Raw genomic sequence first — 15,759 nt, 5'->3', positions numbered from 1 at the left:
AAGTAGATTAGAAGAATGGTTGTAGAGCAGTCCTCTTGGACTAAATACAAGAGATTAACTTCATGACAGGATCCTTGCTCTCAACACGATCTGGATTTGCTGATGTCGAGGCCCTTTTGTCCTCAAGTCGCACCTCTGGCAAATGCCTCAGAAAGGCAAGGACTCTTAGGGCAGCTTCTCCTCTGCCTTGCAAGTGTATGATCTTTTCTTGCTGTGCTTCTTTCCTATATATCTCGAAAACCTCACGGATGTTGTACAGGACTTTTCTACCAACCGGTTTCACGGGAAATTGACTTGCTGACCTCACAAGCTTTCTGTACAAAGCAAGGCTGACGTTGTGCATTTACTACATAGTACCTTCGCAGAGCTGAAGCAGATCATCCTGGTGTAAAAAAGATCGAATGAAGCGCACATATTGGAATGAAACAGCATTGGAAAAGCTAGGGCTTGGACCCTGAAAGCACCAAAGGGTTTATGAGAAGGGGGAATTGCTATCGATATTCGTGACACAGGATTTCCTTTCTTCACAAAATTTCAAGATGTTAATTGCAACAAACGCAGTCTCAGCTATCTGTAAGTGCTGGTGAAGCCTGTTGCATTGCGGACAGAGCGAGCAAACAGAATGTCTGACTCCCACCCGTTCATGACTCCCACACAGGTGGCAATCACCCTATTTTGCAACGCAAATTCATGCCATTTGATAATAATTATAAGTGAGCTTTTTATTTGTAACCACTTTTAGCCCTGCTGCTGGATGCCTGCAGTGTCTCACGAAGAGAACTTGTTACAGGGAAAAGATCAGCTTTTGGAAGTTGATACAACAGCCTTTGGGGATTCCAACCCGTTCTCGGGCCAAGGACAAGGAGCCCAGGACGGGCCTCCCCCACCATACGAATCTGTGATCATGCATGACGGAACACGCGGTGACACTACGGTGGGTCTGTCCTCGGGCACGTTGGCATGTGGACCCGTGCAAATCTCTCAATGTTGTCGCTCCTCGAGATCACACTACACTGCAATGGTATGTTGTATTTTAGGATCCTCATATTCTCAAGATCCCGACAGGACGGCTGTGCTGCCTTGCTAAGTGACATCTGACGGTGTTTTTCAGCAACAGGTCTCAAACGCCTCAAGGTCCCACTTTGAGATAGTGGTCAGAGATCCCGTCAAGCATGGTGACAACTCGATGTCGGTGAGTACCTCTAATTTACACTTCTCAGCTTTATATGTCCAGGAACATGTGATGGCAGCACATCAGAAGCTACCTGGGAAGCTTCAAATTGCTCTCCCACATGTCCCATCTCGTCAATTCAGTCGGCTCCATTGTCGAGAATGTGACAGTTTGACGTACTGTGCCAGTGGCGGCGTTTACAGGCTTACGTGTCCTACAAAGTATGTACAAACACAAGTCTCCCCCAGTACAAGATTAAGCAGCCAGAGGTCATCAGGCGGTTTCGGGATTTTGCCTGGCTGCGCACACGGTTGCAAGAGCAGAACCGAGGTACGCCCTACATCCAGACAGCACGGCAGCGTTGTATTTTTGTCAGTTGTCACCCATTAGTCATTGTAGAGCCTTTGGCCTCTGATAAAGAAATGCATCGATGCAGGAATCATAATACCCCCCCTTCCAGAGAAGAACGTCGTCCAGAAGTACCAGATGACCACAGAGTTCATTGAGACCCGGCGGATGGCTCTGAGCGTGTTCCTCAACAGAGTGGTGCGCCACCGTCGCTTTCATCTCCCCAATCAAGCTCCCATGTTGTTTGCACAGAGAATGCCTGAAGTTTTCATACCCATTTGCACCTCTCCATCTGATTTCTGGCAATTGCTGAGACAGCAGTACTGGCTATGTTGCTGACATGGTGGCCGCATGTGGTGCAGGCAGCGCACCCGGCCCTGGCGCAGAGCAAGGACCTGCAGAACTTCCTGGAGGCGAGCGAGGAGGACTTTGCAATTGAGGTGGCGCGCGCCAACCACGAGAGCGCCGGCGGAGCCAACGCGGCCAAGAAGACGCTTTCGAGCACGCTGCAGAAGCTGAAGGACCTGGGCCAGCAGACGCAGAACCTAGTCTCTGGCAAGCACACTGACGAGGAGGAGGACCCCGAGTACCTCAAGGCATGCACACTGTCTCCCTCCCTCCATGCTGCTTGAGTAATTGAAAATTAGACGTACTGTCGAACCCATGCCAGCGAAACCAGTGGTGTCATTCTGCACCTGCTGCCTACCAAGACAGTTGCATCATTCGAGTTGTGATTGTAGATCGGTTGCCAGCACCTGAATCTAGGATGGCTGAGTTGCAGGGAATGTGACAACAGAAAGTCACTTGCGCTAAAGTTGAGGGTGTCAAATCAGTGCTCTTATAGTGACATTACAAACCTCTGTCATGGTGCAGGTGCGCGAGTACATGTTCCAGCTGGAGGCGCATCTGACGGAGGCGCATCGGCAAGCGCAGCGACTGATCAAGCAGCAGGGGCTGCTGGGCGCCTCCCTGGCGGAGTTCGGCACCTCTGTCATCAGCCTGGGCAAGTTTGAGCAGGGCCGCCTGGCGGACGACTTCATCAACTTGGGCGAGAAGGCTGAGAGCCTGGCGCGCTCCTCACAAGTGCGCGCTGCAGCACACCTAAGCATGCAATGGCTGTCTTTGCCCTTGGTCTCACGGAGCGACTCTGGACAGACAAACTTCTTGTCAAAGATTTATTACAGATGCTGCGACAACCTGTCGTGGAATCCTGCATATGAGTTTTGAAGGCAATCTCAATGATTGTCTGCAAAATATCCACATGGGGCTGCAAAGATAATTGCTTTGTTGAGGAGAGGTCCGCCCCAAGAGCTGTTTTGAAACGTCAGCGTGCATCTCAACAGAGAGACATCTAATCATGTGCTTGCTCGTTGCCTTTGCAGGAGCAGGCCGGGTCGCTGGGGGTGACGTTTGAGGCGCCGCTGAAGGAGTATGTGCGCATGGTGCGGAGCGCCAAGGCAGTCATGGCCGATCGCAGCCTCGCGCTGGGCGCTCTGCAGCAGGCACGCGCCGACGTGGACGCCAAGCGCACCAAGCTCGCCAAGCTGCGAGGCACCCCCGGCATAAAGGTGGGCCTTCCCTTTTCAGCTCCACTATCCTTGATTGGACTGCTTCAGTGGCTCAGAAGTTGTCGTTGGCCTGCCCCACCCGCCAATTTCTGCAGACCCCCCCGTTGGTACTTGTGGATTGTCGTGCAGCAGGCTTAAAAAGCTTCATAGAGTGACTGCCTTCAGGATGTTGGCTCTTCCCAACGGGTACTTTTGATACCCTGCACATCTGTTGAGTTCTCCTGTGCGGAGGACAAGGTTTTTACACGCCACAAGATGGTGCTCGTTGAGCACCTGGAAATGGTGCGGCAGCTTGTGCGTAAGTTTTACGCTGGTGAGGTTGCAGCAGGAAATCAAGGAGACTGGGAAATTGCGCTTCCCTCTGTTCACAACTGAAGGGAACTGCATTCACATGAAGCATGCTGCGTTGGCAGGAAGAGAAGCGGTCTGAGGTGGAGCGGGAGCTGAACGATGCGCAGCACCGCGTGGAGGCAGCCAAGGACACCTATGAGCTCATCGTGCGCCGCATGAGCCAGGTGCGACAAATCATCCACTTACTGTGACAAATGCGATGATGGCGTCTTTGCCTGATTAGGTTTCCCTCTGGGCAGAGCCTGTGAGCCTCACTCATGTTGTCTGTGCCTTACACAGCACTTACTAGCAACCCCGTGTGAGCAATATTTAAACTTTTGGTATTCTACGCTTTGTAGCCTTATCAAGGCTATCAGTAGCCCCTGTTCAGATCTCTTGTCCCCTGTCCTCATGTTCTCTCCACCGTGTGAGCACTTCACAGTAATTAACACTTGTTTATCGGCAGGAGCTGGCGCGCTTCCAGACGGAGCGCGCCACAGAGATGGCCGGCGTGCTGCGCTCGTTCGCGGTCGCGCAGGCCTCGCTTGCATCCGACACCGCCAAGGCCTGGCGCACCCTCGCCCCAGCGCCCTCCTCTAACGGAGCCGCCCGCTGATGCACCATCACTAATGCCTGCCTTGTTTCTGACACTTTAAAAACGCCCCTCAGTCTTGCAGGGTACTCTTTAGCAGGGGAGGAATCTATAGACGAGATCATGCCCCTGATTTCGATTCTGCCTAAGTGCCGTGCAATCTGCCCCGGCGCCCCTTCTTTATGGAGTCGCTCCCTATTGCGTCTTAGTCTATGACAGCATGTCATGGTTATTCCCGTGAGTGGTGTATTGCAGCTGAGGGGTGGACTCTTGCGTCGGGCCTGTGGGTGACAGTGTTCATGGCGAATGGTTCAAATGACACCTGTGCTTTACGGTCTTTGCAGCTCCCAACTGTGGCAGTGCAGTTTGAGAGTGGTATAGCTAAGACAGTGCAGAGGATGGTGGCATGATGCATATTGTCTGGTGGGCCGAAGGAGGGCTGGTTTCCTGCACAAAGCAACAGGTCTTTCATGGAGAGTGCTGGGAGGGTGTTGTGTTTCACGCAGATGTGAATTTGCATGGATCTCGCCGTCTCTTGTTTAATTGTGTTTCGACATGCTTGCATTTGATTCTGTCTCTTTGTCGAGGAGGATTCATTGGCTCTGTGCAACGAGGGTTTGGTACACTTATTGCGTTTTATCGATTGCTTTGGCCATACTTTGTAGGGTAGTAGACTTGACATGTACCATGAATGCTTTAGTTTTCGGGGTGGAGTGGGCTGTTGCAGTAGCTCATACATAGCATTGGCAGTCGTGCCTTCATAATCGTGCTGATTCTGCTGTGAATCTTCCCTTGTGTGCCACATGTGCACCAGTGTTGCATGACCATGCCTGGTCATGGAGCGCTGCGTGGCACGGGTTGGCCGCCAGCTAATAAGTTGATCACTGCATACCGGAACTGAGGGACTGTGTGGAATCGTGTGAAATACGTTCTGGATGGTGTAAGCTTCTATGTATCTTCTTATATCTGACATCGCGGTGGTCACCACGGTGGTACAAGCCCATGCATGCGTGGCGCATTGTTGTGGGTTTTAATTATCAGCTAGCTATAGCTGAGTGTCTTTGCACACGTGGCTGTCATCTAATTCTATGCCAACGATGAAGAAAGACATTTTAAAGTCCAACAGTGGAAGGAAGGAAGGAAATTACACATCAACTCCAGTAATAGCCGCCCAGGGCTGATTGGATGTACTGACAGCATCCAAGTGATCAAAACAATCCATGACAAAATGTGCAATACTGACAATATCCAACTGCCACAGTGTTGTGGGGCTGGCACAAGGAGATGCATGCAGGGGGTACCTTTGACTCCCAGATGATCTGAATCATTTGCCACCCCTGAAAGTGGCTCACATCCACATCCACAGGCCACACACACTAGCCTATCAACCGCACCTCTGCGATCATTGCATTGTATTAATTCTAGATTGCTGACAACGGTTACGTTAGATCTGAATTTTGTTTTCGAGATTGGCGTCGTGGGATTCCTTCTGAGATGGGCATGGCCACAGGACTGGTTCATTTTCGGAGCCTCTCTGCAGACTTAAGGGACCATGAACCATTTTTGCGGTGTACTGCAATTCCAATTAAGCCTGAAAGCTTTCAGAAGCTTCGCATATTTCAGCACAAGCCAAAATGTACTAGAAAGCTGAGGCATGCCGCATCGCCCAGTTGCTCACAGGACCCAGACTCCTCATCATCGAAGCAAAAATCGGACTGCGCAACCATATGTGAATGCCTTGTGTTTATACAGGTAGGAACTAGCGTTCCATTTTCTTTGGGGTGTTTCCAGCCATGTTCTGTTGTGGGTGTCACTGGTCCTCTGGGCTTGATGTACAAGAATGATTGATCTGAACGTGCTCCTCACATGCTGCCAGGTTGCACAAGATCTATCACCGCAGGAAGCAGAGGAAAGCGTAGGGAAGCTGTGGTCTGCCCAGTACATGGCTCCAGGAACCCTGTGTGCATTCGGTGGCGCTCAGTTGGCATCCTCAGAGGGCTGTCCACCTTTCACGCATGCAGTGCGCTTCAGATTTGGCAGCCAGACGGTGCGCGGCCCTAGGTCACTCACGTAGCATTGTCCAGCCAGACAGGCATGCTAATTGCGCCACTTGAGATTCTTGATGACGGCCTTCCTTTGCAGGCTGCGGATCAATTCCTTTCCAACGCGGCGGTGCAAGGAGTGGTGGATCATGCATCTGCCAATGCAATTCCCAGAGATTCTGTAGTGCTCTTTGAGGGGCGAGTCGCATCAGATCTGGAAGCGATCTTCTGTCGAGGGTCAGAGTGGGACAGCGGGGCTGAGCATGCCTTCATATTCAAGGTAGCATTTGGCTTCCTAAGGCAGACATTGCGATTGTTCACAACCTAACTCCTGTTCCTCAGAAGCAAGCTATGTAATCCAGACAGATGTTTGCATGCGCAGGCAGCTCCCACGGCATCTCCTGAACAGATAGAGGAATACCTCGTCCAGCTGGCAGCACTGGCTGAGAGCTCTCTTGCTGGAGCATTGCAATGTACTCATGGAAAGATATGGTGCGATCTACACTGTCCGACTTTACCCCCCACAATACACGATGCAAGCGGCTTGACTTCGTTTGAATTTACCAAAATTTGCAGAAGGCATGTCCTCATGAAATTGTCCATTGCAGGCAAAGCAACGGTAATATTGCTGGCGGGACGCATGCAATGCTCACAAGGTTTGAGACGAAGAGGCAGATGCAGGCCTTTCTGCGCCTGCCACCATGTGTGGCTGTTGTTGAGAATACATACAATTTTCCTGTGTCTGCTGCAGTGTCATTCGCTTACAACATCGCTCCGCCCAAAGAGTCCAGATCCAGCGCTCCGCAGAGCAATCTGTTGTAACAAACGAGGTAGATGTTCTCGACAATGGGAATGATTGTTTCCAACTGATTCCCAATCTTGCATGAAAATCCTGAGTAACTTCGTGCTGAATGAGGAGGAGTGCCAACGCCTTCCCTGATCCAAGAGCAGTAGGACTAAATATTTGCCATGGCCACAGTCAGTGGTGATGGCAATGCCCCACAAATATAGCATCATGCTTTTCAGTTCTACATATAATTTACAATGGCCCTCTTCAAAGGACCACCCATGACACCTATCTGGCTCTGCAATAAACTCTCAAGCCGATTAAGTGTAACATGCTGAAAAAGATCAGATCAATGAACATGCAGATCTGCAAGCGAAGAATCTACCAAAGCCTGGTCGAAGATGGTGTGTATATGGCTTGCTCCCAGAAAGCAATGTCTGAAAAATGTGTTGAAGTTGACATGCAGAGCAAGGAAGGACGCACGAAAGCACAAACACTCATCACGACAGATACGCTCAAGGTGGGGCAACTATAATGGCATCCAGCTGGAACACCTTACTTGTTGGCTAAGTTGCAGCAGCAGAACCCGCGCAAGCCAGCATTCTAACAGCATCCTCGTGCTGAGCGCACAGCTCTTTCCATGTCTATAACATATTCACGCCGACAGGAGTTGCTCAAGTCCGGCCAGCAATGACTGCATCTGGTCCAGGGAATTACAGAGGCAGACCACACAAGTGCAGCCTGCACACAGACTTCAGCAAACACAAAAAGATGACACCAATCAGAAATTTCAGACTCTCACACCCAAATGCCAGCAGCTTCATCTGTGCTTCTTGTGGTTGGTGCGGCTGACGGCTTCATCCAGATGCGTGCCATCAGTGCTGACACTCAGCTGGGAGGCTGATCTGGCGTCCCATCTGCGCAGCGCCTGAGCGCTGAGTGGCGTCACCAGGGATGACTCACCCCTGTCTGACACAGAGGCCATCGGCTCCAGCATCCCCACATCCCTCTCACTCTCTGAGTCCAGCTCACCTGTCAGAAAGATGTTCAATGTTGCTGTTTAGCAGAAGTACCCATTCCCATTACTTCTTAGTGCCTGATCTGTATACATACAGATCTTGCACTGCCAGTCTCAAAAGTCCCAAAGCTAGTTCTGCAGTTTCGCAGCAGACTTCAAAAACAAACATGCATAATGACAATGACCATGCAGATACTTAATTTGCTCAAGGTACAGCTCAAAAGAGTGGCATGCTGAAAGAATTTGCTGAGATCATACCTGTGGATACTTCCGACCAGCCTGTTTCACTCGACACCTCGTCATACTGGCGGGCCTTGCTGCTCTGTGCCTGGTCCGCACGGGGCTTGGAAATGCCCCAGATCGCCAGCAGGCACAGGCTGGCCAAGCCACCACCGCAAAATGCAACCAGACCCACAGTGCTCAGCGCGTACGTTACTATGGTGCCTGGCCGGATCTGTGCAGCAAAAGCACCCTTCAGCAACAGAGGGGGTGTATGTTCATTTGGAACAGCATTGGGCACATTGATTGTGGAATTGTGGATTGTAATGCCAGTGAAGACTTCTAAAAACTTGACCCCACAGGCTAAGCATGAAAAGTTGAGGGCAGAGAGAAGTCACTTCTGAGCATACCTTATACAGAGCGCGGCCAATCAACCCCAGATTCAAGTCAACATGCACAGAAGCAGCGTATATGCCAGGTAGCTCCCCTCCATTGGCACGAGCCTGGAGCACAACATCACACGGTAACAGGTGCTGACATAGAGTCACAGATAACTCACACATCTGCGTGAGAAAGAATACTAGAGCTGACATGGAGTGCGCATGACCAAAGCCAGTGCACACCATGAGTGCCACTCTGAAGACACAGAAGGGAACGTCCGCCTTCTCCTTATATCCTTGGAAGAGTACCACCTTCAGCCGCTGCTTCTCCTCATACCACCCCACCAGCACAAGGGGCAGCCTGGCAAGCATCCTGCACCCATCAGCAAAGTATTATCCCTGGGTGCATTATGGCTAAACCTTGCCATACATGTCACATGCATGCTGCAAAAGTTTCCAAGCATTCCATGGAATCCAGACTCTGAAACTCTGCATGCAATGCAGGGCCACGCCTCAGACAAACTGCAGAGGATGGGAAAAGGGGTACATACGAACCTGATGTAGCGAATGAGTGGGGATCTGTATGTGACCAGGCAGGGGCGGCTGGCAGAGGCCGCCACACGGCCGTCAGCAGCCACCACCTCGGCTGCCACTTGAAATACATCTGAATTGGAGGTACCATGGCTTTCTGGGGTCACCAGCTCCAGCCAGACATTCATGCTCTGCCCTGGCTGCACAAACCTCGCATTTGCCGCAGACGCCTGCAGCGGTGCATCAAAGGCTCAAGCCGCATATTGCGCTGTCAGGGAAGGGGTTTTTGCACCAGCTTCTTACAAAGGATGCACATCGAAGGCCCACATGCAGTAATTCCTGATGGACATGGACAGAACTCCAAGTGGTGCGGCGCACCTTCACAGGCACAGGAGTCTGACAGAAACTTGCGCTAGCTACTGCTGCGGGCTTTGTGTAGTCGAAAAACAGCTCCTTCTGGAAGTACGCAGTCGGTGGAGCGAGGGAACGAGTCAACAGCAGGAAACAAAGGATGGCAAAGCCGCTGGCAGAGATGCTTGCGCAGACAAGACTTGTGCCCAGCAGGACAGCAGCCTTCATCACTGTGCCAGCACACACCTTGTCTCCTTCAATTGAAAGGAGCATGCCCCCACAAATGCACCACTGGTTGAATGGCTCAGCCAAGCAAGACGCACCTGATAGAACTCGCCGTGGGAAAGCTATCCAGCCTCTGGAAGCTGAAGCTGGCCTTCTGAAGTCTTGCACGTCATTTCTGCTTGTGTGGCCCTCAGTGGGGGATCCTAGATGCTCACTTGGTGACCTTGCAAGTCCATTCGTTCGCAGAAGATCTTCAATGCTACGAATCTCGCTCTTCATAGCAAGGCCGCACAATGCGCTTATCCTTCTTCCTCGCTTTCCTCATGGCCAATGTCTCCCTATGTTTCTGTGACAGTGTCCTCCTGCAATGGTGTGGACATTTGCTGAGCACTTGCAGTATAAATTTATTAATATTGATATTTTGGATATCAGCATTAAATGTTCTGGATAGTGCACCTGCTTCGCTGCTTCCCAAATGTCCAACAAGAATCCCGAGATTTGCAAAACCTTTTATTCCAGCGCACTCGGATTATGCCTGACGCTCACGTTGGATCAGATGCGTGATCCAAGGTTAAACAAGAATGCATCTGTGCATTGCAGTGTGCAAGACTCGACAAAAGAGTCACCAGGCGAGTTCTGGGCAGCTCGCAATATCATCAGTCACCGGTGACGTGCTGTTTGACCAAAGGAAGTCAGAAGAAGACCTCTTGAGTCCGAACCTCTGCACCCTATCCGAATAGTCGTTGAAAAGAAGGCCTCTTGATCAGATCTCTGCTGCAGTGAAGGTACCAAGGGCCCTAAAACGCTCCGGTCTGCTCACTTGATTGCCCCGTACCTTGGACAATGTCTTGGTCTGTGTAGGCCTCTTGTTGGGCAATAATTGCCCAGAAGGAGGTTCATACTGATTTTAAAAATCCAACGAGATAATGTGGGCCTTCTATATTCCGGCCTTGGTCCTGTTCCTGGTGGCTGTGGTGTTTCTGTAAGTGCAACTCCCCATGACTTATACCGCGCACGCATCGCATATTTACAGATAGATAAACATCTTATAGTGCAAGCATCCTTTCAATACATGCGTTACGTGACAACGCTTCTCTCATGCAGACTTACCTGCCTTGCAGTTCCACCATCAAGACGCCCAGGAAAGGTCACATTCCTGCCATGCACATGATATGATATTGATGAATGACTGGCTGCTATACTGCAGGTTGAGGAGATACGCGTCGCCACGGGTGCCACTCCTCGTGCGCCTTATTGCTGCTGTGGGGTGGATGACTTCAATATCCATCATCGCCATCGTGCCCATCGATGTGTGGGTTACGTTGAATGGTGGCAACAATAAGTCTGTGTTCATCATGTGGGCCATCTGCTATTGGTAAGTCAAGTATCCATTATTGCCCACACCAACAGAATTGCCAACCAGACAGACGAAGGCCCTCCAATAGTGCTCAGTGAGATCCTGCATGCTGCAGGGCAACGCAGCTCTTGACCTGGTTCCTCATCCCCATGAGTCAGGGGTTCAGCGACGCCGGAGACTTCACCGTCTTAGGAAGGTGATCATGCAAATTTTTCTCTTATGCAAGTGGTTCGTAAATCATGTAATGGGCCATGCTTTGAGCATATGCCATGTCTTGTTACAGGCTGGTGTCAAGTCTCAAGCAGAACTTGACGTACTACTTGAGCATAGCGGTTGCTGGCCTGGTTGGCATTGGCCTGCTGCTCATCTCTGGGAGCCTGCATGCTGGAGACCTCCTTCCTCTGGCAATGCTGCTGTCCAACACTTACGGTGAGCTGGAGACCAACCTGGGCTGGGACGCAAACAGCCTTGTCTGTACAAATGTACTTACAGTTTCCAAGATCCCATGCTGAACATGCAGTGCACTGATGGCAAGATTGATGTTTGATCAACAGGTCTGGTGGCTGTCATGCTGCTGCTCGGGTTTGGCTTGGTCCACATTCCTCGCACTATGTTGCGTGAGGCAGACCCTGCGACAAGGCTTCAGTATGCATTCTACAAGTATGGACCTGGCCTCTTCCTTGCATTGGTCTATTGAACACAACATGGATGTACCATGACTGAGTGCAACCCATCTACATGCATTAATCCTCTGCTGAGGCGGGCAATGATGACAGGGTGGGGAGGGCGGGAGAGAAGCTGGAGGATGCAGTGGTTGAGATGACAAGGGTGGCGACGGTGGTTGAGGCAACCTCGCAGCCAATGCCACGGCGGGATCCCCTGCGCAAGTACATGGACATCATCTATCGAGAGGTCGGCACAGCAACAAAGCCATGCAAGAATTATGCTCTTCAATTTCAGAGCAGTACTTCATGGGCAATGCATTGGAGAAAGTCCACTCATTCGATGTAATTCATGAAATTTGATTTCCTGTAACGACAGGCAGAGGAAGGCTCACCCATAAAACCGGGGCAGGCTTTGCGGGATGAGCGTGGACGTGTGAACCTGGATGATCTCACAGACACTGACTTGGACTACGGCTGTGACGAGAAGAGCCTGGCATCCTTGCGCAGACGCCTCAAGCGAGCCATCAACACCTATGATGGTGATCATCCCATGTCAGTTTCGTACTTGAAGCAGGCCACGTGGCCACGTGTCAATTCCGCAGCAGCATGCCTTTCTAGCATACATTACCCCCTATGGTTGTCAAATTGCATCTGTTTCTGTGTGTACAGGATTGCTTGCAGAGTATGTGGATGCAGTGAAGCTCGCCATGGAGCTCGACATCATCATCAAGTGCAAGACTGCTGGCGACTACTCCCTTGCAAGCTCCACAGACAGTGCCACCCCTGTCAGCGGCTTCACCAAAACCTGGCGCATGTACAGGTACTGTACCCACGCACATGATATTTTTTTGAGTTTGCTGCCAATGCATTTGGATGGGCCATTGATGGGATGCAGATTTATCTTCCTGGAGCTTTTGAATGCAAATGCGTCTGAAAGCTCTTGAAAAGCTTTAACTTTACCTGCCAACCTGGGTATATCATGAAGAGCACTGTGTTGTTGAGTTCAAGCCTGTTTGCAACGGTTATGTTGCATTGGTGGCAACCTTAATATAAGGGAGTCATGCCAGAGGCGATTTATGTGTACGCAGCTGCACAGCAAAGCCATGGGTGACAAGGGTGCTGGCGTGCGTGCTGGGAGCCGTGTCATTCCTGATCGTGTGGAGCGAGGCCACCATCGCATCAGGGACCAATCCTGATCTCTCGCCCTTCTCACACGTGAGCGCTCCCCTTTTTCTGAAGCATCATCTGGCACCTGAATGCCAAATTGGAAAAGGTCAAAAGAGCTTGACCTTCGGTCATGAGTTGCCCTCAATATGCTGCAGAAGTGGCAGTTCTTGGGGATTTTCATATAAATTCACATCTGTATGTATGCAGATGGTCAATGGGGGTGCACAGAGCGAGGCGATGACTCAGCTGCTGACAAGCCTGCCGCTGGCCTACATGGCAACATGCTGCTACTACTCCCTGTTCAAGCTGGGCATGTTCTCCTTCTATCATGTTGTGCCCCATGCCACCAATGCGCACTCGCTCCTCATGAATGCTGCCCAGGTAAGCAACTCTATTTCTTGATCGGTCGGCTTAAATTTGCCTCCAAGTCTGCATGAAAATGTTGACCTGTTTCTTCTGCAATCAACTAAGTACTCTGCTGTGGAATTCCACATGACTCACGTAAAGTGGCTACCCAGCAAACAGCTGTTTTCACAGCATTGTGAATGTGCTTCAGGTCACCAGATTTGCAGCGCCCTTGGCCTACAATTACCTTCATGTCATTCGCATGCACGAGTACCTTGGGCCTGACAAGGTGCGCGCTGTACCATGGGAACCCTGGTGCCTCGCTGAATGCAGAATAGGGCGGGTGGGAAACTTCTTTACGATCACAAATGTAATATGTAGCCGATGAGTGACTGATCGTGTGCACGCAGGCCACTGTATTTGCCCAGGAAATGGGCACAGCCATTAGGGACGTCCCAGTGTTCGGGACTAACTTCAACACTTGGTTCCCTCTGGTTGTTGTAGTATACTGTACTCTACTGTAAGTCGCTTTTCTCCTCTGCCTCTCAGAAGATAAAAATTCATGTAAGGATGCTGCTTGAGGCTGTCAGGCCCTCATTTGCACTCTCATACATGATGACTGTATAAGATCTGCAAGAAGGCTGGACATCAAGTTTCTTTCAGCTGCCTTCTGTTCTGCAGCTTCCTGAATGTTTGGGACTCTCTGGCCCGCCTGTGTATACCAAAGCGGTACCGGTTTGATGAGGATGCTGGCAGCGATGAGAACACAGAGCGGGGCAGGTTGCTGCTGCGGCAGGAGCAGGTGATTCAACATTCCATCGTCTGCTGCTGTCAAGAATCGCATCAGAGTGTGAGTGGTGTTCACACCTACTGGTAACACACCTGCAGGAGGCTCACGGGCGGGGGCTGCCGTGGGGGGCTGGGCTGGGCCTGTGGGGGGACACGGAGGCAGGGCTGCTGAACGATGCAGCTCGTGCGCGCACCCTCACAGCGCGCGGCCTGGACAGCAGCATTGGGAGCAATCAGCGCGGCCAGAGCGCTGGGTGCGCCGCCTGTGCATGTTTTCCCTGGAAACTGCCGGATGGAATCTTCATATCCCTCATATTCAAAGCCCTTCTTCCTACTCTGGCATTTGCAACGCCTTCATGTAGCGTATGCTGTCTTGGTTGAGTCCTGCCGCTTTAGGTGGCTTGTAGGTCACGATGGCTAACATTCCTCTTGTACCATGCAGATTGAGTACACCCGAAATAACCTCAGGACACCCTCTTTCTGTCCCCTATTACACCTCTGCTAATAATGCGATGATGCCTGTGTGCAGGTTCAGGACGACGGAGATGTCTCAGGCAATGGACACCGGCCCGCCAGGTGCCTCTCAGGCATGGCCGCCATGGACAAGCAGGGGCGCAGGCGCGGGCAGCTTAGGGGCCAGCTCATCCAAAGGCAGCCTAAAGAACCTGACGCCGCCGGCCGCTGTTCCCAGCGCATCTCCGCCGCTGAACCGCTCCCTGCTGCGGAACAAGTATGCCGGCAGCGCAGACTCCACAGCCTCAGATGGAGGTAAGTTAACAGGATCATTTTTCAGTCTGAACCTGGGCTGACATTTTTGGATTCACCTGGAGCCTGTCAGAAGAACTGGGGCGTTTTAAAATGCACAATTTATTGCAATGCTTGGCCTTTAAGATTTTGCAATCCTGGCATGTGAAAGCCTGCAGATATGCTCAGTTATGTTATTGGCGTGAGCAGAGCATTGCTGTGTGTGTTCAGGGGGCGCTAGCAGCTTGGATGAGATGTTTCAAAGGCTGCATAGGGCCGGGGAGGGGGCGCGCATCGATGATGAGCCAGCTGGTGCCCATGCCAGCGTGCTGGGTGGTGCATCAGACTCCAGCCAGGAGGACAGCAGGCGCGGCTGGAAACGCAGCTGGAAGTAGCAGCGAGGCTGAGAAGGGAGTAATTTTGAACTTGTGGAACTGAGAGAATTCAAATGTCTAGCTGGGAGTCTGTCTGGATCTTAGCACATGTGTACAGCTACTGGCATGCATAAGGGTCGTTGTTTGCCCACACCCCACCAATCCTCTGAATTTAACAGTGCTGTTGTAAAGCTATGAAAATACGGCTTATTTAATGGCGCCAGAGCGCTGCCAGCGGTAGGCCACACAGTGTGGCACAAGCCTGTACAGAATTGTTGCACGGATGTCCACATAGGCATGCTGACGTACTGAGCAGGAAATACTGCGACAAGGTCATCATTTCAGGGAGGATCGTGCTCTCAATCTTGTTTTGGATCAACTTGATTAAGTAATATTTGCCACGTGGACCCATCAGGGATTCTTGGACGAAACGATGGTGGCACGCCACATTTCGCCTCTCTTGTTGTTGCCTTCATGGTCAGATTCTGCCCAAAACCACATTTTAACATGCTGTGTTAAGTGCTGGTTTATCTAGACTACAATACAATGGTGCAAAGGTTGGCGCCGGTTCTTTTAGTAGTGGCAGCTCTTCTGCTTTTGAGGTCTACAGGCAGAGCTCAGAATCTCACAGTCGACACAGGGGACGAGATCGTTACACTTGCAGAGCCTCCAAGTCTGGCGACATCTTTAGCAAGTGAGACAGTAGACTCTCCAGCTGGTGCTGCTGCAGCTGCATCTTCAATCCCAGTCCTGCAG

General features: G+C 51.3%; 4 protein-coding genes across 4 annotated transcripts; 2 read left to right on the top strand and 2 right to left on the bottom strand.

The window, feature by feature from the left end:
• Positions 1–754: 754 nt before the first annotated feature.
• COCSUDRAFT_11161 (Vps5-domain-containing protein) lies at positions 755–4,033 on the top strand (the record flags this gene model as incomplete). The annotated part of the gene is made up of 9 exons (XM_005651786.1): positions 755–942; positions 1,135–1,192; positions 1,375–1,501; positions 1,608–1,717; positions 1,882–2,105; positions 2,353–2,602; positions 2,902–3,087; positions 3,501–3,602; positions 3,884–4,033. 9 exons carry the CDS (start codon positions 755–757, stop codon positions 4,031–4,033), a joined length of 1,395 nt encoding a protein of 464 aa, XP_005651843.1.
• Positions 4,034–4,223: 190 nt separating this feature from the next.
• COCSUDRAFT_31974 (hypothetical protein) lies at positions 4,224–4,971 on the bottom strand. Its single transcript, XM_005651785.1, has one exon. The coding sequence runs from the start codon at positions 4,812–4,814 to the stop codon at positions 4,239–4,241; it is 576 nt and encodes a 191-aa protein (XP_005651842.1). The 5' UTR covers positions 4,815–4,971; the 3' UTR covers positions 4,224–4,238.
• A 2,105-nt stretch (positions 4,972–7,076) lies between these two features.
• COCSUDRAFT_45808 (hypothetical protein) lies at positions 7,077–10,144 on the bottom strand. The gene is made up of 8 exons (XM_005651784.1): positions 10,019–10,144; positions 9,661–9,924; positions 9,365–9,567; positions 9,011–9,216; positions 8,699–8,828; positions 8,486–8,578; positions 8,115–8,310; positions 7,077–7,870 (listed from the first exon to the last, which is right to left on the bottom strand). Exons 2-8 carry the CDS (start codon positions 9,839–9,841, stop codon positions 7,659–7,661), a joined length of 1,221 nt encoding a protein of 406 aa, XP_005651841.1. The 5' UTR covers positions 9,842–9,924; positions 10,019–10,144; the 3' UTR covers positions 7,077–7,658.
• Positions 10,145–10,833: 689 nt separating this feature from the next.
• Positions 10,834–15,211, top strand: COCSUDRAFT_64161 (hypothetical protein; the record flags this gene model as incomplete). The annotated part of the gene is made up of 14 exons (XM_005651783.1): positions 10,834–10,937; positions 11,035–11,115; positions 11,203–11,389; positions 11,679–11,831; positions 11,961–12,123; positions 12,254–12,404; positions 12,673–12,799; positions 12,959–13,132; positions 13,308–13,385; positions 13,507–13,580; positions 13,778–13,898; positions 13,985–14,139; positions 14,415–14,653; positions 14,861–15,211. The coding sequence occupies 14 exons, from the start codon at positions 10,834–10,836 to the stop codon at positions 15,022–15,024; spliced, it is 1,971 nt and encodes a 656-aa protein (XP_005651840.1). The 3' UTR covers positions 15,025–15,211.
• Positions 15,212–15,759: the final 548 nt, after the last annotated feature.

The sequence above is a fragment of the Coccomyxa subellipsoidea genome, assembly GCF_000258705.1.
Source record: "Coccomyxa subellipsoidea C-169, whole genome shotgun sequence".
Taxonomy (NCBI): domain Eukaryota; kingdom Viridiplantae; phylum Chlorophyta; class Trebouxiophyceae; family Coccomyxaceae; genus Coccomyxa; species Coccomyxa subellipsoidea.
This window is presented reverse-complemented; position numbering and strand designations above follow the sequence as displayed.

What these genes read in the sequence shown, in the direction of transcription:
- COCSUDRAFT_31974 (XM_005651785.1), bottom strand. Translation starts at nt 4,814, where the DNA reads ATGTGGCACACAAGGGAAGATTCACAGCAGAATCAGCACGATTATGAA.
- COCSUDRAFT_45808 (XM_005651784.1), bottom strand. Translation starts at nt 9,841, where the DNA reads ATGAAGAGCGAGATTCGTAGCATTGAAGATCTTCTGCGAACGAATGGA. An exon ending in TCTTCAGAGTGGCACTCATG is followed by an intron (nt 8,579 to 8,698) that starts GTGTGCACTGGC and finishes GTTGTGCTCCAG; the next exon opens with GCTCGTGCCAATGGAGGGGA. An exon ending in CTGGTCGGAAGTATCCACAG is followed by an intron (nt 7,871 to 8,114) that starts GTATGATCTCAG and finishes TCTTTCTGACAG; the next exon opens with GTGAGCTGGACTCAGAGAGT.